Source organism: Mytilus californianus, unplaced genomic scaffold (assembly GCF_021869535.1).
Source record: "Mytilus californianus isolate M0D057914Y unplaced genomic scaffold, xbMytCali1.0.p SCAF_3, whole genome shotgun sequence".
In the NCBI taxonomy this organism is placed as follows: Eukaryota; Metazoa; Mollusca; class Bivalvia; order Mytilida; family Mytilidae; genus Mytilus; species Mytilus californianus.
This window is the reverse complement of record NW_026262679.1, coordinates 109831968-109855844: the sequence shown is the minus strand read 5'-3', so window position 1 is coordinate 109855844 and position 23877 is coordinate 109831968. Positions and strand designations below refer to the sequence as shown.

At 32.7% G+C, this 23877-nt stretch overlaps 1 protein-coding gene across 1 annotated transcript in view; it reads left to right on the top strand.

Annotated features, from left to right (window-relative positions):
* LOC127735773 (cGMP-specific 3',5'-cyclic phosphodiesterase-like) overlaps positions 1-23877 on the top strand; it is an 88046-nt gene that overhangs the window by 47035 nt on the left and 17134 nt on the right. Inside the window, exons 9-17 of the mRNA XM_052246080.1 lie at positions 11954-12097; positions 13066-13209; positions 13809-13955; positions 15669-15776; positions 17739-17848; positions 18633-18720; positions 21463-21563; positions 21894-21971; positions 23114-23252. Coding sequence (XP_052102040.1) covers positions 11954-12097; positions 13066-13209; positions 13809-13955; positions 15669-15776; positions 17739-17848; positions 18633-18720; positions 21463-21563; positions 21894-21971; positions 23114-23252 — 1059 coding nt within the window. The remainder of the gene's footprint in view (positions 1-11953; positions 12098-13065; positions 13210-13808; positions 13956-15668; positions 15777-17738; positions 17849-18632; positions 18721-21462; positions 21564-21893; positions 21972-23113; positions 23253-23877) is intronic.

Below are 23877 nucleotides of genomic sequence, written 5' to 3'. Positions count from 1 at the left end.
ATTGTAAAGGTTCTCTTTAAAGTCGTCAGGAAGATCAATTCTGCAAAGGCTCTGTAAGTCATCAGGAAGATCAATTCTGTAAAGGCTCTGGAAATCATTAGGAAAGTCAATTCTGTACAGGGTTTGTAAGTTAACTGAAAATTAATTTTGTTAAGGTTCTCTTTGTCATCTGGAAAGTCAGTGCTGTAAAGGCTCAGTAAGTCATCAGGAAAGTCAATTCTGTACAATTTCTTTAGTTGTCAGAAGCAAAATTATAGCAAAGCAATATCTGTTTGGATGTAAATGTGTAACAAGACACCTAATTGCAGGATATAATCATAAACAGAAGCAGAGGTTTATCACCGGCTGCTGTCAATTTGAAAGTATAAATAAAAATAATAGCTGAAAGTCGGGAAATTGCTGTTGTCTAGTAAAGGTCCATTAATTTATTGCTAGCAATAAAAAAAAACATACAAGCTTTAGAAACAAGTAAAAACAAAAGCTTAACAAACTATGGCACACATATATTAATACTTGCTATCTTTTTCAGTGATCTAATTTACTTGATTAATTATGTTTCTTCAGTATAGGGATACATATGGGTTAACACTGAATTCTGCTTAATTTTTTTTAACAGGCCTGTCAAGGCCAGAACTCTGTAATCAATTGATTTAGAATTATGCTATTACTCTAAGACACTGTTACATGTCATTATATGAACAACATTTTACTGTTGAGAATATACTGCAAATGTTAACGTTATGTTTCCCGTATTTACGTCTTATGTTTATGACGTTAATTTGTACCTTTGTATGGGCGCCTTCGATATAGATTTTGATCATAAAAGTAACACAACGCAAAGTATAGAGTTTTATTCGTTTATTACAATACATTTTGGTGCCGTGACGCCATGGAAAGTAAACTGAAAGCGGTGAGAGCAGGCCATAAAAGTGCTGTAACAAGACTTTTGAGAAAATCTGAAGAAGACCAGAATTTAGACATAGAAGAAAGTACAGAATTATTAGAAACACTTTCGCAAAAACAGAAGATTATTAGTGCTTTGGATGAAGAAATTCTAAATTTAACAAAGGATGAGGATGTTGAGGATGAAATTCTACAGACAGATGAGTATAAATTCTTTCTGAATACTAAAATTAGACACATTCGTAAAAAATACTCAAATTCACCAACTTCGAACATTACCACCTTACCTAATCTGAATAATCAATCAACGGAAAATACGAATCAGCATAGTTCAGTAGAAAATACATATAGCTCTGTTCAACAACAAATGTACCATGTTCCGCCCAACGTTATGCAAAATCACCAACTTCCGAAACTCACCTTACCTACATTTACAGGAGAAACACTCATGTGGCAAACTTTTTGGGACTCGTTCGAATCATCTGTACACTATAATCCCACACTTACCGACATACAGAAATTCACATATTTGAAATCGCAACTTAGTAATGAAGCCGTTCGATGTATTGATGGACTACCGCTCACAAACAATAATTATACGGAAGCTATAAAATTATTAAAAGAACGTTTTGGTCAGCCACATAAAATCACAAATGCCTACATGCAAGCCCTATTAGAACTTCCTTCACCGCAATACAACATTATTAGCCTCCGAAATTATCACGACAAACAAGAAGCATATATAAGAGGTCTAGAATCGTTAGGTAGATTCATATGGCGCACTGCTCATCCCAATCATCTTGAATAAGCTACCGTCAGTTGTAAGACAGAACTTAGCCAGGGAAAACGGAACTGATAATTGGGAATTAAAAGAACTGAGACACAGGATATTGAAAGAAATTACAATTTTGGAAGCTGGAAAACGCACCGATGTAGTTATTGAAAATGTACCGTCTACAGCGTCATTTTTAACAAGCACCAATAAAAGAGATTACCCGCGAATGCAAGATAGATCTGAAAACCGCCAGAAACAAAGTACGAATATTCGTCAGAAACCTTGCATATATTGCTACGATATGCACGACCCCGCAAAATGCTTAAAAGTTCCAGATTATGAACACCGTATAACAATTATAAAACACAAGAAATTATGTTTTAATTGCTTAGGAACGCACCGAGCAAGTGAATGTAGATCTCAATTTCGTTGCCGACTCTGTAACAAGAAGCACCATACTAGTTTATGTACCAAACATACCGATAGATCGTACTTTGATAAAGCGTCAAATGGAAATAAATATGAAACGTCAGTAAACACCGTAGTCAACAATGAAAGTGTTGCCACTGCCACAAGTTTTCATTCGTCCACGATACAACCCCGTTCAAGCGTATTATTGAAAACCGCCATAGCACCTGTTTGGAGTGAACATCAAGGAATGAATATGAATATATTGTTCGATGAAGGAGCACAGCGTTCTTTCGTGACCGAGGAATTAGCTTCAAAACTAGACATAAAGGCAGTAGGTACAGAAGTTATTCACCTTTCTGCATTTGGAATTACTAGTACTAAAGTTCGACATTTACCGCAAGCAATTGTATACGTTGAGTCAACAGAAGGAGTAAAAATACCCATTGAAGTCTTAGTAGTCCCAACTATAGCAAGTCCGATTACAAGTTATAGTGAAAATGATACCCGAGATTGCAAACATCTCAAAGGATTACAATTAGCACATCCGATCACAAACGACGACAAGTTTAGTATATCTTTACTGATAGGAGCAGATTTTTACTGGGATTTTATAGAAGATACCGTTATAAGAGGAAAAGGTCCGACAGCAGTTAAGTCTAAACTTGGTTACCTGTTGTCTGGTCCGACATCACCAGATTTGAATCGTAAATCAGGAGCCGTAGGAATGTTCAACATTTTGACAAATCACAAACCGGAAGAGTTTAATTTAGAAGCATTTTGGAAATTGGAGTCATTAGGAGTAGTCGACGTAGAACCGGAGGATGAAAATATCGACTTTATGAATGTGTACCAGAAAACCTCAGTAGAATTTCGTAAAAACAGGTACGTAGCTAAGTTGCCATGGAAACAAGATCACGAGAACTTACCAACAAATTTTGTAATAATAAAACAGAGAACCCATAACGTTGTCAAAAAATTAAGTCAGGACCCCCACATGCTGCAAACATACGATAAAATAATTAAGGATCAGGAGCGCAGAGGATTTATCGAGAGAGTGGAGGAGCCAGATAAAGCTATTGGTCAGGTTCATTATATTCCACACCACCCCGTAAAGAAGGACTCTACTACTACATCAATAAGAATCGATTACGATTGCAGTTGCTGACAATCCCGACAATTACCGAGTCTGAATGACTGTTTAATCAGTACACCACCGATATTGAACGACTTGACCACGTTACTTGTTAGATTCCGATTGAACCCTGTTGCCATAGTAACGGATATAGAGAAAGCATTTTTACACGTGGGACTACATGAAGAGGATCGTGATGTGACAAGATTCCTTTGGTTAAGTGACCCTAAAGATCCAAGAAGCCATCTAACGACTTACAGATTTAAATCAGTACTGTTTGGAGCGACTTGTTCACCATTTATTTTGAACGCCGTTTTACTTAAACATCTGCAAAAAGAAGGATCCGCAACAGCGAAAATACTTGAGCGAGACCTTTATGTTGATAACATTTTATCAAGCGTTACTGATGAAAAAGAAGCCATCAATTACTTCACAGAAGCACGACAACTGATGCTAAAAGCTGGATTTAACCTTCGATCATGGACTTCGAATAATGAACAACTTCGTCAGCAAGCCGCCAAAGAGGATGTATTAGACACCGACATACAGACAAAGATCCTAGGAATGCGCTGGAACGTTGAAAATGATGAACTTACGTATTCAAAACGGACAGTCGTACCAGCACAAGGAGATGAAAAAAGTATTACAAAACGTGAAATTTTGAAGGAATCATCTAAAATATACGACCCGCTTGGATTATTGAGTCCAGTAAGCATTAGAGCTAAGATACTTATACAAGACTTATGGAAAGGAGGTTACGACTGGGACGAACTTTTACCACATGCGTTACTATCAGAATGGACCCGTTTAGCTCAAGACATAGAAACCGCTACAGAAACCACTTTTTCTAGGCACTATTTTGATGAGAGTAGCGAGTCATCGCAAAAAGTACTACATGTATTTGTGGACGCAAGTATGAAAGCTTACGGAGCAGTTGCGTATTTAAACAACGAAAAGGACACTTCACTGGTAATGGCAAAAACTTACTTTACCACAACTAGAGTTAATGGCTGCAGTAATAGGAGCCCGTTTAGCATGTCATCTTCAAACTACATTAAAATGTTCAAATATTACACTATGGTCAGATAGTCAAATAGTATTACAGTGGATAAAGACTACCAAAACATTAAAACGTTTCGTTTCAAATAGAATCAATGAAATTAAGAAATTAACAGACAACTGTGAATGGAAGTATTGCCCGACAAATTACAACCCTGCTGATTTACTATCACGTGGTATGACTACGAAACAATTCAAGGAAAGCACGTTATGGAGAAAAGGACCGATTTGGATAGGTGATAAATCAAAACACCCGAAAACATTTATAGAGATAAATACAGCTTTATGCGTATTTACCGACGACGACAAAGAACCATTAGACGATGAAGAGAGCAAAACTTGCGAAAATGATATTCAGTATGGAATAGACAGAATTATAGATATTAACAATTATGGATCATACAAGAAACTTTTGCGAGTGTCAGCCTTTGTCCATCGATTTATTCACAATTGTAGAACAGTCAAATCTTTTAGAAACGTTGGAGCAATGACACCAGATGAACTACAGCAATCAACAATATTATGGATACGATGTTGTCAAGCAATAGCATACCAAGATGAAGTTCGCGCACTAAAGCTAAAACAGATACAGAAAACTAAATTGCCACGACTTCGACAACTTCAGTTATATTTAGATAACAACGATTTTATGAGATGCAAAGGAAGAATTCATAATGCGCCAATACCCGAATCGGCAAAACACCCTTACCTTTTACCGCCAAATCACCGATTATCGGAACTTATTGTATTAAACTCACACAAACTAGTTTTACATTCTGGAGTTAATGCCACGGTTACACAAGTTCGTCAAACATTTTGGATTCCGTCGTTGCGTCAATTTACGCGCAAATTACTATATAGATGTACAACATGTAAAAGAGTTATAGGAAAACCATACAGGGCACCAGACCCTCCTCCGTTACATAAAATTAGACTTCAAGAAGCCCCACCGTTTACCGTCACTGGTGTAGATTTTTCTGGAGCTCTTCATATTAAGGAAAAGAACGGAACATTCATTAAAGCATACATATGTTTATTTACCTGTGCATCGACAAGAGCCGTTCATTTAGAGGTTGTACCCGACATGACAGAAGAATCATTTTTGTTAGGATTCAGAAGATTTACTTGTAAAAAATCCTTACCACATGTTATGATGTCAGACAACGCTACATCTTTTATTTCAGCATCACAAGAGATTAAACAACTGTGTGAATCCCAGAAGATCAAAGAGACATTATCTACGCATGGAGTCGAGTGGAGATTTATCCCTAGCCGAGCCCCGTGGTTCGGAGGATGGTGGGAGAGACTTATTGCATTAACTAAAACGAATTTAAAGAAAATACTTGGACGTGCATTGATTAACATGGAGACACTGCAAACGTTAATTGCCGAAATTGAAAAGATTTTAAATGATCGACCATTGACTTATGTATCTACAGACATTGATGACAGTGAACCATTAACACCGGCCCACCTACTATATGGTCGTCGTATTACATCTGTACCATATCCGAGAATTGAGATAGATAATATTGATGAACCTTACGTAATGAACACGTCTGATGCTTCAAAGCGTGCACAAAGACTTTCGTTTATAATTGAACAATTTTGGAACCGTTGGAAGTCCGAATATTTAACAGCACTTAGAGAGTTTCATAAAAAGAGTGGAGACAACAAAATCAACATCCGGGTCGGAGATATTGTACAAGTTCATGACGACAAACCTCGAAATCGGTGGAAAATAGCAATTGTTGAAGAATTAGTTGTTGGAAATGATGGTTTAATCAGATCTGCAACTATCAGAACTAACAGTGGCCGTACGACTCGCCCAATCGTCAAACTTTATCCGCTAGAGATCAACGAACCGGAACTACCAAATAAAGCAGATGAGACGAATGAAGTTGATACCAGAAGAACAGTGCCTATGCGAAAGGCAGCTATGCGTGCAAAGGAGAACATTAAAACTTGGACAATATCTTAGACATTAATTTTGTGTCCGATTTTAAAATCGTTATAGAGACTGCTAATTTTTGTCGAGCCTGCGACTTTTGTCGCAGAAAGCTCGACATAGGGATAGCGATCCGGCGGCGGCGGCGGCGGCTTTAGCTAACTTCTTAAAAGCTTTATATTTTAGAAGATGGAAGACCTGGATGCTTCATACTTTGTATATGGATGCCTCATGTTACGAAGTTTCCGTCAGTCACATGTCCAATGTCCTTGACCTCATTTTCATGGTTCAGTGACTACTTGAAAAAAAAGTTCAGATTTTTTGTAATGTTAAATTCTCTCTTATTATAAGTAATAGGATAACTATATTTGGTATGTGCGTACCTTGCAAGGTCCTCATGCCCGTCAGACAGTTTTCACTTGACCTCGACCTCATTTCATGGATCAGTGAACAAGGTTAAGTTTTCGTGGTCAAGTCCATATCTCAGATACTATAAGCAATAGGTCTAGTATATTCGGTGTATGGAAGGACTGTAAGGTGTACATGTCCAACTGGCAGGTGTCATCTGACCTTGACCTCATTTTCATGGTTCAGTGGTTATAGTTAAGTTTTTGTCTTTTGGTCTGTTTTTCTTATACTGTATGCAATAGGGCTACTATATTTGGTGTATGGAATGATTGTAAGGTGTACATGTCTAGCTGGCAGGTGTCATCTGACCTTGACCTCATTTTCATGGTTCAGTGGTCAAAGTTAAGTTTTTGAGTTTTGGTCTTTTTTTCTAATACTGCATGCAATAGGTCAGCTATATTTGGTGTATGGAATGATTGTAAGGTGTACATGTCTAGCTGGCAGGTGTCATCTTACCTTGACCTCATTTTCATGGTTCAGTGGTCAAAGTTAAGTTTTTGAGTTTTGGTCTTTTTTTCTAATACTATATGCAATAGTTCAACTATATTTGGTGTATGGAAATATTTTATGATCTATATGTCAGTCACGCAGGTTTTATTTGACCTTGACCTCATTTTCAAGGTTCATTGCTCAGTGTTAAGTTTTTGTGTTTTCGTCTGTTTTTCTTAAACTATAAGCAATAGGTCAACTATATTTGTTGTATGGAAGAATTGTTAGCTGTACATGCCTGCCTAGCATGGTTCATCTGACCTTGACCTCATTTTCATGGTTCATTGGTCAATGTTTAGTTTACTTGGTTAATGTTAAGTTTATGTGACAGTTGTAATAAAGCTTTATATTTAGGACTATCAACATAATATCAATGATTAGTAAAGAAGGCGAGACATTTCAGCGTGTGCACTCTTGTTCATTTTATCATAGTGATTTCTAGAGACAGTAATTGCCAATCATATTTTAAAACATATTTTTTCGTTTCATATATGGACAGTTAAAGAAATATTTCAATTTTATACAAAGATATACTTTTGCGGCCCCCCAGTATGTTGAGAATATACTGCAAATGTTAACGTTATGTTTCCCGTATTTACGTCTTATGTTTATGACGTTAATTTGTACCTTTGTATGGGCGCCTTCGATATAGATTTTGATCATAAAAAGTAACACAACGCAAAGTATAGAGTTTTATTCGTTTATTACAATACATTTACCTTGAATTTTGACCTTGAGATTGAATTAACACTTTAATTTGCAAGTAAGCTTGCATGGGTCTGAACTTTCTCATCTTTTGATGAATATGTTATTTGGCATATGGATGTATCACCATAAACAATCCCATACCTACCATCCTGGTCAATTTTTTACCTTGACATTTGACCTTGAGGATAAATTATTAACATTTTTAACAACTGACCTTGCCAAGGATAAATTATTAACTTTTTTGACAACTGACCCTGTCATGGCTAAATCATTACCTTATGATGCAGACTGATGATATATCGCATATTGGTGTTTTTGATTCAGCCATGCTGGATCTATGCGATCACTCTGGTTTTGGAGATGGTGCAGAATACTAAGTTGAAGACATATCATGAAACTATGATGTGTTTTTATGACTTGCAGAAACTTTCTACACCATTTTAATCATCAACTGCCAACTTTTGACATGTTATTTGCCATTAAATTAAGAAAAGATTGGTCGAACAACCCTTTTATTTTAGATATACACTTGCATATAGTTCCTTTGTAAATCAAAATGTATAATGATTTACTATTTATGAATTAATTTGAAAAAGTATCTGTACATCAATTGAATCAGTTGATAAGAATTTTGAAAGTATTATATTAGTATCTTATGCTTGTGTAAGTTATTGTTCAATGAAATTTGGGTCAACATGTGTATTAATATATTTAAGTTGATTCCCACACTTTTTTGAAATGGTATTACTCCAATTGTTTCCATAGGCAAGCAAGAGCCAGTATGATTATCAATTGTCAAGATTTTCAAATAATTACACTCAAAGAAGTATTAATTGGAAACAACCCCAGTCTTAATTCACCACAGTTAATATCTCATGACCTGTTACATAGTTAAATAGACACAATTTATTACACACCTAACTGAATACACACATTCTAGACCTCAATAGTAAACCTACAAATGTATTATTTATTTTGATCTACACTACATTAAAATATTCTGTTAATTTTGCTAGCTAGCTGAATGATTAATCAGATGTGGTTTTTATCTTCAAAGAAAAGACGAAAAATATGAAAAAAATATGAAAAAAATATGTATAAAAAAGGCAAACAAATTTTATTTCATTTGTAAAATCAGTGTCATTATCATCTGACATAAGTCAATAATCAAGTTCTAAATAATTAGTTACAATTATCAGAAGTTTGGTTGAAGCAATAAACAAAATTGCATAACTCTTACCTGAGCATTTTCTGCAATAAAATTTATTTGTTTGTTCTACATTTATATCTCTTTATAATGCTATTTAATAGTAATTGGAAATATCTCAGCATTAGGTATTTGTACATTTAAATTTGAATACAGGAAATGTATTTTTTCTTAATGAAGAATGAACACCAATTTAGATAAAAAATAGTTATTATTTTTTTTAATTTTTGTTGATGAGAAAGTGCATTTTCAAGGCCTCTTTCTGGAAATTATTAAGCCAGTTATTATTAATGGCATATAAAAAAATATATTACTTGTTTGACGATTTCCCTTTCCATTCTTGTCAATACCATTAATTGATTATGACTGAGTCTAAAATTGAAAAAAAGCAATATGTATATCAATATTTGCATCAATATAGCGAAATTCCCTACTTTTGGACAATAACATAGAAATTTTACAGTAAGATTGGAAATGAAAAGAGAAAAAAATATTGAAAAAAGTATGGTCAGAAAGAATATCAGACTAGCTATGAATATGGCTGGATCACAACATCGACGATGCTTTGATTTAATATAAGGGAAATGTCTTTTACCACCATGATCCACATGTAGACATTGACCTTTGTACTTGAGCTCAAAATATTCATTTCAGCTTTTCTCATCACTTGGCGTCCTTCGTCTGTCGTCGTCTGTTAACTTTTACAAAAATCTTCTCCTCTGAAACTACTGGGCCAAATTTAACCAAACTTGGCCACAATCATTATTGGGGTATCTTTTTAAAAAAAATGTGTCCAATGACACTGCCTGCCAACCAAGATGGCCAACATGGCTAAAAATAGAACAAATGGGTAAAATGCAAGTTTTGTCTATTATTTTGAAAACCTGAACTTAAACCGTTATAAATAGAGAAAATTTGACACATGCTAAAATGTTCAGAATGTTGAGGTCTACCAATTGTCCATATACGTCAAAACTGTCAGACGACTTTTTTCAGGAGTAATTGCCCTTAATTGACAAATTTTACCATTTTTTTTCATTTTTGCCTTCTATCTTGAAAATCATAATAGATAAAGAGAAACTTAAAATTGCAAAAATGATCAGCAAGACAAGTTTAACAAATAAGTTTAGCATGGTTGAAATTGTAAGTCGACTCCTTATTACAGTTATTGCCCTTTGATGAAGATTTTTAACAATTATTTATGTTTTCACCTTATATCTTAAAAAAATTATAATAGATAGATAGAAACTTAAATAAGCAAAAAATGATCAGCAAGACAAGATCTACAATTAAGATTCTTCACCTTATATCTTAAAAATTAAAAATTATAATAGATAGATAGAAACTTAAATAAGCAAAAAATTATCAGCAAGACAAGATCTACAATTAAGATTCTTCACCTTATATCTTAAAAATTATAATAGATAGATAGAAACTTAAATAAGCAAAAATGATCAGCAAGACATGATCTACAATTAAGACGTCATGGAGGAAATCGTCTGACGACTCCTTATTGGAGTTATTGCCCATTAATGACGATTTTCCATTGTCTGTTAACCTTTACAAAAAATTCTTCTCTGAAACTCCTGGGCCAAATTTAACCATACTTGGCCATTATCATCATTGGGATATCTAGTTTAAAAAATGTGTCTGATGCCAAGATGGCCAACATGGCTTAAGATAGAACATGGGGGTAAAATGCAAGTTTTGTCTTTTATTTTGAAAATCGTTATGAATAGAGAAAATCTGACACATGCAAAAATGTTCAGAATGTTGAGCTCTACCAATTGTCCACATGTGTCAAAACTGTCAGACGACTTCTTATAGGAGTTATTGCCCTTAAATGACAAATTTTACCATTTTTTTCATTTTTGCCTACTATCTTGTAAAATATAATAGATAAAGAGAAACTTTAAAATGCAAAAATGATCAGCAAGACAAGTAAGTTTGCATGGTTGAAATTGTCAGTCGACTCCTTATTAGAGTTATTGCCCTTTGATGAAGATTTTTAACAATTATTTATGTTTTCACCTTATATCTTAAAAATAATAATAGATAGATAGAAACTTAAATAAGCAAAAAATGATCAGCAAGACAAGATCTACAATTAAGATTCTATGGAGGAAATCGTCCAAGGACTCCTTGTAGGAGTTATTGCCTTTTAATAGCATTTTCATTATTTATTTTTGTGTTTTGCCTTGTATGATAAAAATTATAATAGATAAATATACACTTTAAATAAAAAAAAATAACCAGCAAGTCAAGATCTACGAACAAGTCAAACTTTGCTGCTATAGTTAGTAGACTGTCACTCTTTATAGGAGTGATTGCCTTTAAATGAGGATATTTTTTACCTTCTTTTGTGCTTTGAGCAAAAACTAAGGAAGATAGATAGAAACTAAACAGAATAAATGATAATCAATACAAAATCACCAAAACAAAGATTTTTGTCATGAATTCTATTCTCATCTACAATGTTGGAGAGTGTCCTTTGTTGAATATGCACATAGACCAATGTGAGAGACACAGTCTCTTTAGAGCCTCTAGTTATTTTTTATTGTTCTCTTCATACAGCCAATTTTGCTCCTAATTGGACTCATGGGAGATGTGTAATATGAAATTTATCTCAACAATCTTATAGAATCAGTCATTTTTATTTAGGGTCCAGCTGAAGCCAGCCTCTGGGTGCTGGATTTTCTCGTTGTGTTGAAGACCCATTGGTGGCCTTTGGCTGTTTTCTGCTCTTTGGTCGGGTTGTTGTCTCTTTGACATATTCCCCATTTCCATTCTCAATTTTATTCATATGGAAAACCTTACAGAAGTGCAGATTTTTGCTTACATGCTAATTTTGGTGCTTAGATGTTTGTATTTTGAGATTTGCAAAAACTTTTTGATTTTATTTTATATTCTCAGTTTGATGAAGACCAAAACTTTAAAACAAAGAGTGTACTATGTATGCCAATATATAACAGTGACAAAAAGATAATTGGTGTCACACAGCTGATCAACAAAATCAACGGAAATCCTTTCAACGAGAGTGATGCAAATACTATAGAAGTAAGTTCTTATTTATGTTAACTCTTTCCTCCATATTTTATTTTTGTTATACTTAATGATATTTTAAATGAAATGTTGAAAATAAGAACTTAAATAAATTAAAAACTTCTGAAAAGATGAAGATATACATTTAAAATAATAATGCATGGTAAAAAAATAATTTCATCTAGGCAATTCATGTGTAAATAAAATTTTAATGTTGGACAGAAATTTGATAAAGTCTGATACAAATTTTTCAAAGGCAAAACATTTTTTCTGAGGTATCACATAAAGGGGTCAACAGGTGTCATTATGGAGAAAATTGAAAGTCTTCAAAGGCCTCATTATGATGGGAGGGTTAAGATCAATTTCAGCATTATTCTAATTACGGTAATATTATTTTATTTTGATAAATCAATTCTGCAAATTGCTTAAAGTATGATGAGCATTGATCATAGTTTTAAAAAATGGTTTTGTATTTTTTGAATAAGTGATCACCCTGTTGCAAAGTAATTCACTCAACATTATTAAATTTTAACTGAATAACATTGCAAACTCCTTTAAATATGGTAGTTCCTTTTACTTATTCGGGAAACCTAAGAAAAACATGTTGTTTCATAAATAGACATATTTACACTTTTAAGCATTAAGCTGAATTAGCTCCAAATGACCCAAATCTATCTCGGAATATATTTCTGGCATCTTGCATTAATGACTATTTTATTATGACGTCAAATGTTTTAAATTGTGACTCAAAATTTTATAGGAATTTATTTGACTTTTAAGTAATGGCAGACAAATTTGCATACAAGTGTAAATACATCTATACATGTATTTTGTAATTGTATATGTGATTTTTTTCAACCAAACAAAGAGTGGTATGTCTTTGAATTATTGGATTTTGAAAATCCATGAAAATTAGTATGTGTTATGTGAAAGTTAAATGAGAAGTGTTTTGTCAGCTCTTAATTGAATCTTTTTAATTGTAGGCTTTTTCAATTTTTACTGGACTTGGAATACATAATTGTCAGATGTATGAGAATGCATGCAAACTAATGGCCAAACAAAGTGTAGCATTAGAAGTGTTGTCATATCATGCCACAGCACAGAATGATGAGACAGAGAAACTAATGGTAATGTATTAAGGAGGTAGACCTAGGTTAAAGGACATAACATTCTAAAATACACATGTTTGTGTAATTTTCTGTGTCGTTACAACACAACAGTTTTGGGACGTTGAAAAAAAACAGTTGGACTTTTTTCTTAGTCTTTCAGATATTTATGGATGAAAACATTTCATAGACCTAAATTTACTATATGCCATGCTTTTTTCCTTTAGCTGAGAATTTGAATAATGGTTAATGATCCATGTGTCGATGTGTTGATGACTATAACACTTAAAGTATTTTCTAAGACTTGGTGCAAAACTGAAATACATGTTCTAAAGATGATAGGCTGAAAAAAACAGTTTCATTACACTGTTCTTTATGATAAAAATTTACGTACATAGAACTTTTTCTCTGTATTTATTTTTTTGAAAGCTTCTCTGCACAAATAATGCTGTTTTCATTTCACATTAAACCAAAATAACTACATTTCAAATGCTTAATACATGTTCATATTATGTCAAGTTCATTTTTACATGTGAATTTTTAGTATGAAATAAATAAAACAAAACTCTTTTATATGTGTTTAATTTAAGAATTAGATTTTAACTAATTATTTTTTTCAGACATGTGATATACCTCCTGCTGAAAACCTTGGTTTATATACATATGAGTTTAATGATCTGCCAATGTCGGAAGATGAGACACTAAAATCTACAATAGCTATGTTCAGAGATTCTAACATAATTAAGAAATTTCGTATTCCTTATGATGTAAGTGATTTTATGTACTTGCCACAGCTTTAATGATATATAGAGGTAAGGGATACAATTTCATTGCCAGGAAAACCCCAAAGTTGACTTGGGTTTAGAAAAAGGCCATCTTAACTTTTCCCATCTGTTAGTAAACTCGTGTTAAAGAGGGATGTTCTTTTGGCATTGCAGGATGTATAAATAGGTTGCTGTGTTTTGTCAAAATATGGACATTAAATTTGATGCCTCATTTAGGGAGTGTGCCAAGCGCTCTGCTAATATTAGAACCCATGCAACATTTCTTTAAATGGTCCATAAGTGGCATGTAGCTAGGAAATCTGTCTGCACCTAACTTAATTTTCCAGTGGCAGTTAAAATTTCACACCTTTTATACATCTATAGGTTGATTCTACTTGACTTAACCTACCTAGTGGATTTATAATTCAGTAGTTCTTGTCCTGAATATATGCATTTAATGCTTGCTACTAGGTGCAGCGAGTTTAGTATTTATTATGTAATAGTTATTTGAAATTAAATATTAAGCATTGTTAAGATTTGAGTGATGTATAAATCCATTGAAGTTTTGTACTTAAACAACAGAGTAACAGGTTCATTACATTTTTAGCCCACCTGGCTGGAAGGGCCAAGTGAGCTATTCTCATCACTTGGGGTCCGTCGTCATCGTTAACTTTTTACATTTTGAACTTCTTCTAGAGAACCACTGAATGAAATGGAACCAAACATGACATGAATGTTCCTTATTAGGTGCTGACTAAGTGTTGTTACTTTGAAGCCGATCCATCATCCAAGATGGCCGCCAGTGGGGGACTTAGTTTAACATAGGACCCTATGAGAATTACATACAAATGTCTTCTTTTAGAGAACCACTGAATGGAATGAAACCAAACATGGCATGAATGTTCCTTATGAGGTGCTGACCAAGTGTTGTTACTTTGAAGCCGATCCATAATCCAAGATGGCCGCCAGTGGGGGACTCAGTTTAACATAGGATCCTATTGGAAATATATACAAATGTCTTCTTTTAGAGAACCACTGAATGGAATGAATGAAACATAGCATGAATGTTCCTTTTGAGGTGCTGACCAAGTGTTGTTACTTTGAAGCAGATCCATCATCCAAGATGGCCCCAGCAAGAGACTTAGTTTAACATGGGACCCTATGGGAAATACATACAAATGTCTTCTTTTAGAAAACCACTGAATGGAATGTAACCAAACATGGCATGAATGTTCCTTATGAGGTGCTGACCAAGTGTTGTTTCTTTGAAGCCGATCAATCATCCAAGATGGCCGCCAGCGGGGAACTTAGTTAAACATAGGATCCTATGGGTAATACATACAAATGTCTTCTTTTAGAGAACCACTGATTGTAATGGAACCAAACATGGCATAAATGTTCCTTATGAGGTGCTGACAAAGTGTTGTTACTTTTTATGCCGATTTACTGTTCAAAATGGCTACCAGGATTTTTTTTAAATTACAGGGCCAATATTAAACCAAATTTGGCCTCAATCATTATTTGGGTATCTGTTATGATTTTTATCTGATTTTACATGATTTCCAAAACCAAAGTAGAGTCTGGTGAGCGACACTGGCTCTTGAGAGCCTCTAGTTTTTAGAATAAAGGGGACAAAAAACAGGAATATAGCAAAATTCAACCATTATAATTATCAGACCAATTTAATTGTTATTTTATTCTCTTTTTACATTTTAGGTGATATGTAGATGGACCTGTAGTGTCAAGAAGAATTATCGACCAGTAACTTATCATAACTGGAGACATGCTTTTAATGTAGCACAGACAATGTTTACAATTCTATATGTAAGTAATGCACAGAGGTTTTCATCTATAAATGGATTCCAAGATTGTTCTGTCTGTCTATAAGACTTCTGCTTAGGTAGTACCCATTCACTATTCAGGATGTGTAAATTTGCTACTATATCTTATAACAGTATCAAATGTTTGGAAAGTGCCAGGCACTCTGTTAGCTGATGAAGCTTTAAAATACTCTGGTGGGGGGAGGTCCATGACCAACATATATCCTCTTTTTCAAGTTGCTTTCGAAATTTCATACCCTTCATTTCATGGATAAATTGTTATCCTGAAAATGCATGCAATATTAACTACTGGCCATTAAAGAAAGCAGTATCAAATTAGACAAGCTGTCAGTATTTTATTATAATTGATACATGCTTCTTAGGGGGAAAATCAAATACTATCTCTCACTCTATTCCGCAAGGTAAGCAACTTAAAAGAGAACAATCATAATATTTTACAATCCAGGCTTATTTATAAGAGAAAATACAACTCACCACATTTCACAGTATAGAAATGGCTTTCTCAAACTGGCCTTTCTCTAAGTACAAGCAAACAGAAATCAATCAATCATTTATAATTGGTTTGATTAAATTATATTGTTTGTTGTTTGGTTGATACCAATGGAAAAAGTCAGGTTAATAAATATGGATCAGAATAACTATCATAAGGCCAAAACATTTTTTAGTCCTGAACATATCCCTTTAGTTTATGTAAAATATTTCAAAAGATAAAATCATTTATCTACCTACTATCTTATTTTTTTCTACCAGGAGGCAGGACACAAGTATATATTTTTTTGGAAGCCTAAGTATAAATTTGATGACCATAAAAGAATTGTACATTTTAAATTGTGACCCCAAAAAGAATTATGTTCTTTCCTAAGGTCAACCTATAATAAAAAGCCAAAGCATTTAGGTAGTATTGACATTATAACTTTTACGAGAAACCTTTTTGTAAGGCTAGTATTTTTAAGCCAGCAGAATCATTTGTTGGGCGATTTCCTAAATTTGTGAATTTCACACTAATTCAGTGTCCCAGAGGGATGCTGAACCTTGAGAATATTGATTATAGTTATATGATGGACCTTATATAGAAGTCATGCAGAAAACTAGAAACCAGTTGAACATCTTTCTTTGGTGTTTGGCAAGAATAATTATAATGTTGTTCTTAACATTGTGGTATTGGTGACTATAGGGGAGACACATGTATGAGCAGCCCGTGTTGGGACATGTGTAACCAGTTGTTAAGTGAATAAATTACGTTGACAATGAATTAAATGATGGTTTTTCTTTTATTAACTTTTTTTTTAAACCAGCTTTGTAAAGTAGCATCTTAAATGCTAGCCATTTTTACAGACAGTCTAAATGAAAATTGAAGAGAATTCCTTTTTTGTTCATTATTCCTTATGTAAGGAAAAATAAAAAGAATTATTACATTGGTTGCAATGAATTACATTGATTTCCCAGTGAAATAAAAACCGATAATTTCACATGTGAAATAAACGTGGTTATTTCACTCCTCTGACGTCATACAACAATAGGCGTTGTCAAGACGTCTATAACGTCGGATCAAAACAAATTGTGAATGCGTAGAAAACGATATAGTTCCTTACATTTTCTACTTTAATTTCACAAAAAAGCCATTTTCGAATGTAATAAAAAGAATATCTAATCAAAGAATTCAAATATCGAAAAATATTCAACTCGTGACCGAACAACACTGATAATTAACTCATGCGCTACGGTCACTCATTGAATATTTTTCTCTATTTGAATTCTTCGAATAGTTATTCTATAAATAATTGTCTGAAAATTAAGAAAAATATATGATGTTTTAAGAAAGAGTACAATTTACCCTACATGAAAATATCTTTTTTATAAGGCATTGATGTTTGTTCTAGACATTTTTTAATGTTTACAGCAGGTGTCTGAGATTGTTTGTTTTTAATTTTATTTTTATATTTAGACAGGTGGACTGATACCATTATTTGATGACTTAGAAGTATTTGCTCTCCTTGCTGGATGTCTCTGCCATGATTTAGATCACCGAGGGACAAATAATGCCTTCCAAGTCAAGTAAGTGTTACCCATCATGAAGTTTGTCTTATTCATTGCATGTCAGTACAGGTTTAATACACAAAGCAGTAAAGGGTGTGGTTGAATATTCACTGTTTTCCACTGAAGACAGTAGCCTCATAGTTTTGGTCATTTATTTTTTCTGTCATTATTAAAAGTTATAAAATAGTAAACTTTGTGTGGCCTATATTCTCCTTTTCAAAATCAGCCTGCTCCCTTTAAAAAGCCTAGGGGAAACCCTGAATTTTGAATTTATTATAGCATATTTAAAAATACCTTAACTGAAAAAGGAAAATGGTAGTGCATCTAAAATTATTTTAATCATATTGAATTAAAATCAAAAGAAGTATAGTTATTGTTTTGAGCTTCAGATATTTGAATTTATACTTGGTGATAAAATAAATGATATTTTCTCTTTACTGGATTTCTTGTTATTTACTATTATCATTGGCAGATCCCCCTTTTTTTCAATTTTTTTTATTTTTTTGTTTTTGTTTTATTTTTTTAGTTTCATGGTAGTCTGAGGGTTGGAACCCCTCCTTTTCTAAATGGCTGGATCTGCACCTGATTAACCTATATTTCAATTTGGTTTTAATATGGAGTTTATGGACATTTTGATTTACTGTCAGTCAATCATTCAAATTGTATGATACCACTTTTACAAAATGTTGGCAAGTTGTTCACACTAAACAAAATACTTTGACAGTTAGAATGATTCATTTCTGTTATGTATTAATCCTGTTGATGATTTTATTGCTTTGGAACCATATTTGTTATATTCCAGAGTAGAATCACCATTAGCCATGCTGTACAGTACTTCAGTGATGGAACATCACCATTTTGACCATTGTATTATGATATTGAATAGTGAGGTAAATCCAGACTGTGCTAGAAAATTCAGCTTTTTATACTTTTTAGTTTCTGTACACATGTAACAGTGGTAATAGTAGTTGTCTGTACATTACACAACACGCCCATTAGATAGTAAGATGTAATTTAGATTTCAAAGGAACAGTGTTTGTATTGCTGTTCTTCTACTAAGGAGTTGCTAGAAGACTTTCAAATTTCAAATAAACAGCTCCTACAAGATTAAAATGACCCCAAACATTGATTTAAGCAGTACAATTTGATATTCATTGATGACCAATACACATATGGTAGAAGTAAGATATGAATGAGTAACTTTTGAATTGCATATAAAACTTGTATAAATTTTGTCATGAAGACATTTGTAGGAAGATTTGACAAGGGATAAAAAGCCAGGTATCAAATTAAAAGGGCAAATAAAATTGGCTGGACTTCATAAAAGATTTAAAAGCACAACTATGTCTAGAAGTATGATGATTTTTTTGCTGGGTTCTAAAAGTGCAAAACCAACTTATACATAGTATGGTGATGTAGGGCAAGCTGGTGGCTGGGTGTGGAAAAAAGGTACCTATTTTGAGAAATCAACCATACATATTTCAACCAATATCCCTGAAACTTCACAGAAAGATGTTGTGCACCAGCTACTATGGAATTGTTTGAGGAATTTTTCACCATTTTTCCAGACTTTTCAAACAACTTCTTAATTCAGAAGTTCTGCATTTATTATTGCAATAGTTGAATAATCAACACAAATGTGAGTTTAAAAAGTTATTGGGATATCAGGGAATGCTACATACAAATAATGTGATCAACATTTAAATGAGAGTTTTTCATTTTAATGACACCTTATCTCTTTGAAATTTAAACAATAAAAACATCCCAAAATTTTTTGTAATCAACACCTCCTGCAGTTTTCAAACCACATCTTTGAATCTTCACAGAAAGATTGCACTTTTATTGAAGCTATGCACCTCTCATTATGGAATTTTTTTAAAGATTTTTTCCCATTTTATATTTCCATATATTTTTTTAAATATTCATTATACGGGTCATTTTCAAAAAATGAAGACTTTTCAGTACACATATGCTAAAATTTTTATTTTTAAAGGAAAATGCAGTTGTAAGTGTTTAAATGAAAGTTTGTAGGATTTATGAGTTGGAAAATCAATAATAAACACAATTCAGATCTATTCTGATAAGATTAAAATATATTTAAGTCCGATTTTTGAGTAATTTCTGTGTGTACAGGGGTAACACATTTTAAATAATTTTTTCCCTATTTTCTGATGCCTTGCTGTCTTCAAAAGGAACTATTTTAGAATGTTAATAATAACTCTAACAAAAAATCACAGCTTTTTTATTATTCTATGTAACATTTTTTCTACAAACTAAATTCAATCGGTGTACATGAAATGCATTTCTTTCCTGTTATCAATACTAAAGCAAACGTTAATTTTTTTCTCCGTATGAATATGGAACTATGCAGTGATGATTTCTAAAGTACAAAGCTTCCTAAAAATTTAACACAGCACATTTCTTGTATAACAGTGTAGAGAAAAGAAAATTCAAAGACATTCAGTGAAAAAAATAGTGGATACCCTTTTGTCATGTCTATGCTGTTACATGTACCAACATATTTATTAATAACAATATTATACTAATAAAAAGTGCAATTACGTATTGGAAACCAAAATCAAAGAAGACAAACATTATCACTTCATCAAAGGGAGTAGTTATTTCATAACAGCATTCATAAACGAAGAAATTTGTCTATCCTGTTACTATTGTTACAGTAACAGGATAGACAATATTTGACAGAAACGTCTTTAAAAAGTTTATAATTACATACAGTTTTACACATAATGAAATGTTTGGTTGTTTGAACTCATTTAAAGGTTACAACGTCTTAATCTTTGCAATTTAGCATATACAAATGCAATACTGCTATCGGTAACAGGATAGAACTTAATATAGTGATATATTGTTAACGTACGTTCCTGTTACCAAAAAAAGAAGACAAATATAAACCAACATGCGAGGGAATTACTTGATGTTGGGTTTATTAGAAAGAGAAAAATAATGATGAACATTATTAATCGCTATCTTAGACTTGCGTTGCTAGTGGTTATTTTTATAACCTTTGAAAACCAATTTTTAGAGGTATTTTTCAGTACAACAAGGAAAATTGACAAATAATCTATCATTACACAGAATGAAAATATATAGAAGTTTCTACTCTTGAAACCCATCTTATTGTCTATGAAAAACAAGCTTAGAATTTTATCCAAACCTTTTCTAAATAACCCAAAATTTCTTTTGAACATGGTAACAGGAGAGACAAAATATTGCGACACCTATCAAAAAATGTTTCAATATATTCTTGTATGATATTATCAAGATTGCATCTTTTTATATGTTGTTCCATAAGTACTGTTTTTGATTTGATTTGCTTATGAAGAGGGTTGTTTGAATTAATAACTTTAATTCAATTTTGCAATATCAAAATTTGACATTTTTTGAAAATGACCCATGCATCATTGTCCATTGTTTAAGAAACAATGTGTGCATCTTGGCCATTTGAGTCTTTGATATATTTTTATAATTATGAGAAATTATTTCATGCACAGAAATTACTTAACTGGAAAATGATAAAAAGACATATGCGGGACATGTTTTACTAAATCCACTTAGTATAAGAAACAAACTCTTCTATATTGGTTCTGACTGGTTACATTTTTCTCTTTCAGGGTAATAATATTTTCCAGTCTTTGTCATCAGAAGAGTATAGAAAAGTTATAAAAATGTTAGAACATGCCATTTTATCAACAGATTTAGCATTATATTTCAAGTAAGTGAGAAAATGTAAAGAAAACTTTTATGTTCAGCAAAAAAGACAATTTATATATGGTTAAATATCTGATTGGTTTTTTTTAAGTCAGTTGTCACCTGTGAAATTGGTTTACTGTGCAGCCATTGAATGGTGTGAATTTCCCAGTAAAATGCAAGGGTATTTTTGAATGGTGCAGTATTGGATATAATTTGATCAATGGTGAAAGGTAATGGTGTATATGGTGTGAGTGGGAATTTTACACCTGTTAAGAATTGTAAATCTGAGACAAATGAGTTACACCACATGTTGATGATGCTAAATGGTACTATAAATCTTATTCATTTGTAGAAAGAGAGGGGATTTTAAGATGATTGTGGACCAAGGAGAAAAAGAGTTCCAGGAACCAATCAAAAAGGACTTGCTAAAGTAAGTAATTTTGCAAATAAAACTGAAATATCAAATGTATTAGATAGAAGGGTATGTCATGGGTAAACATCAGAAATCTATTTTGTATTTGTTATGTTCATAGTTTGCTATCTTATTAATGCACACCCTCTAAACTCCTGTATGCCATAGGTAAATGGGATATAGAAGTATATAAGGATACAAATATTAACAAAAAAAATCAGTCAAACACTCTAATATAAATCTGCCAACTGTTACCCTGTGAATGAACTCAATGAAAATCTAACTCAGCATGTTGTAGTAGTATAAAGCAGGGTATCTTCATTAAGGTCATTACCAATTTATTATCCTGAATATCATGTAAAATTTTCTGCTGGATGTTAAGCAGCTACACTGCTACTTTTGCATAGGTACTATTTCTGTACTAAAACTCTGTAGTACTATAAATTTACTTTTAATATTTAGTACTATTTCTTTACTTTAAAATTATTGTAATATTTAGGTACCTGTATTTTACAGTACTTGATTTTTACTAAAAAATTTGGTACAGATATAATACCAACAGCGATCACAATATTCCATGTTTGAAAATCATAACTTTAAGAGATTTGAAATAGACAAACTTTCAAAATGCTGAAAATGTAACGGTTTTACCAAACATCTGTAGTACTTAAATTTCATGTACAAAGCAAGTACTGTAAAATACAGGTACCTAAATATTACAATAACTTTAAGGTAACAAAATAGTACTGAATATTAAAAGTAGATTTCCAGTACTACAGATTTTTGGTACAGAAATAGTACCTATGCAAAAGTAGCTGTGTATCATATAATTTTGCAAACTGTCGAAACAGAAGGACTTGCAACCAACCCCAAACAAACTAGTTTGCTGTGCAAAAAAAATGTAAGTGAAATGATTATTTTGGTTACAACTGCATTGTTGGACAAATTACTACATTTGACTTGGCATTTACTCGTAAGAAATGTACATGCAAATAGTTGAAATCAAACCTATTGTATCATCTACTACCTTTTATTTACACAGAAAATGTTTAATCTTGCTTTTTTTTAAGAAATGTTATGCTTAATTATTGCCTTTATTATGGTCATGTCAATTAAGCTCATATTTAGATTAACACTGCAATGTAATGATAACTTTGCAGAGCTATGATGATGACAGTTTGTGATGTAGCAGCCATAACAAAACCTTGGGAGGTCCAGTATGAAGTAGCTCATCTTGTGGCTAATGAGTTCTTTGAACAAGGAGATATAGAGAAAACACAGTTAGGTGAAAAGCCTATTGTAAGTCTTTTAATATTCATAATTCACAAACTTAATAACACTAGTGTAATCATAAAACCATATGAAATTTATTGGTTTCTGTTGGATGCTGTAAGGACAAATCCCCCTTTTGTTTTACCACAAAATACAGGGGCACATTATGTTCCTGTCATCTGTTTCTAAGTGTTTCTTAAGCATGTGTTCCAGTCAGGTCATATTCTGAAAGGGTAAATTGTAAAAATATCTAGCTCTAATAAATTCTTTGTGATGACTTTCTTGAAACTAATACCTATTTCAAATGAAGTTTTTGCTTGGAAAATTAATACATATTGTTGCTTAAGAGCATTTTGCTTGAAAGGAAAAACTTTATGACATCATATAATGCAATGATTGTACAGGAAATGATAACTCCTGTAACAATAACAACTCCTCCAGAATCTGTAAGGCCACACCAAATTAATTTTCATTTCTTCAGACTCCTACTGTCGAAAAAGAGGAGCAAGCAAGGGAAATCTTAAAAAAAAATTCAAAAATAAGATTTTTCTTAGGCAAAAGGATTAACTTCTAGCAAGCAACAATGTTTTTAAAATAATTCTTAGTCTATGGGAGTAATTATATACAAGCAAGTGGCCTTTGTTTATTTATT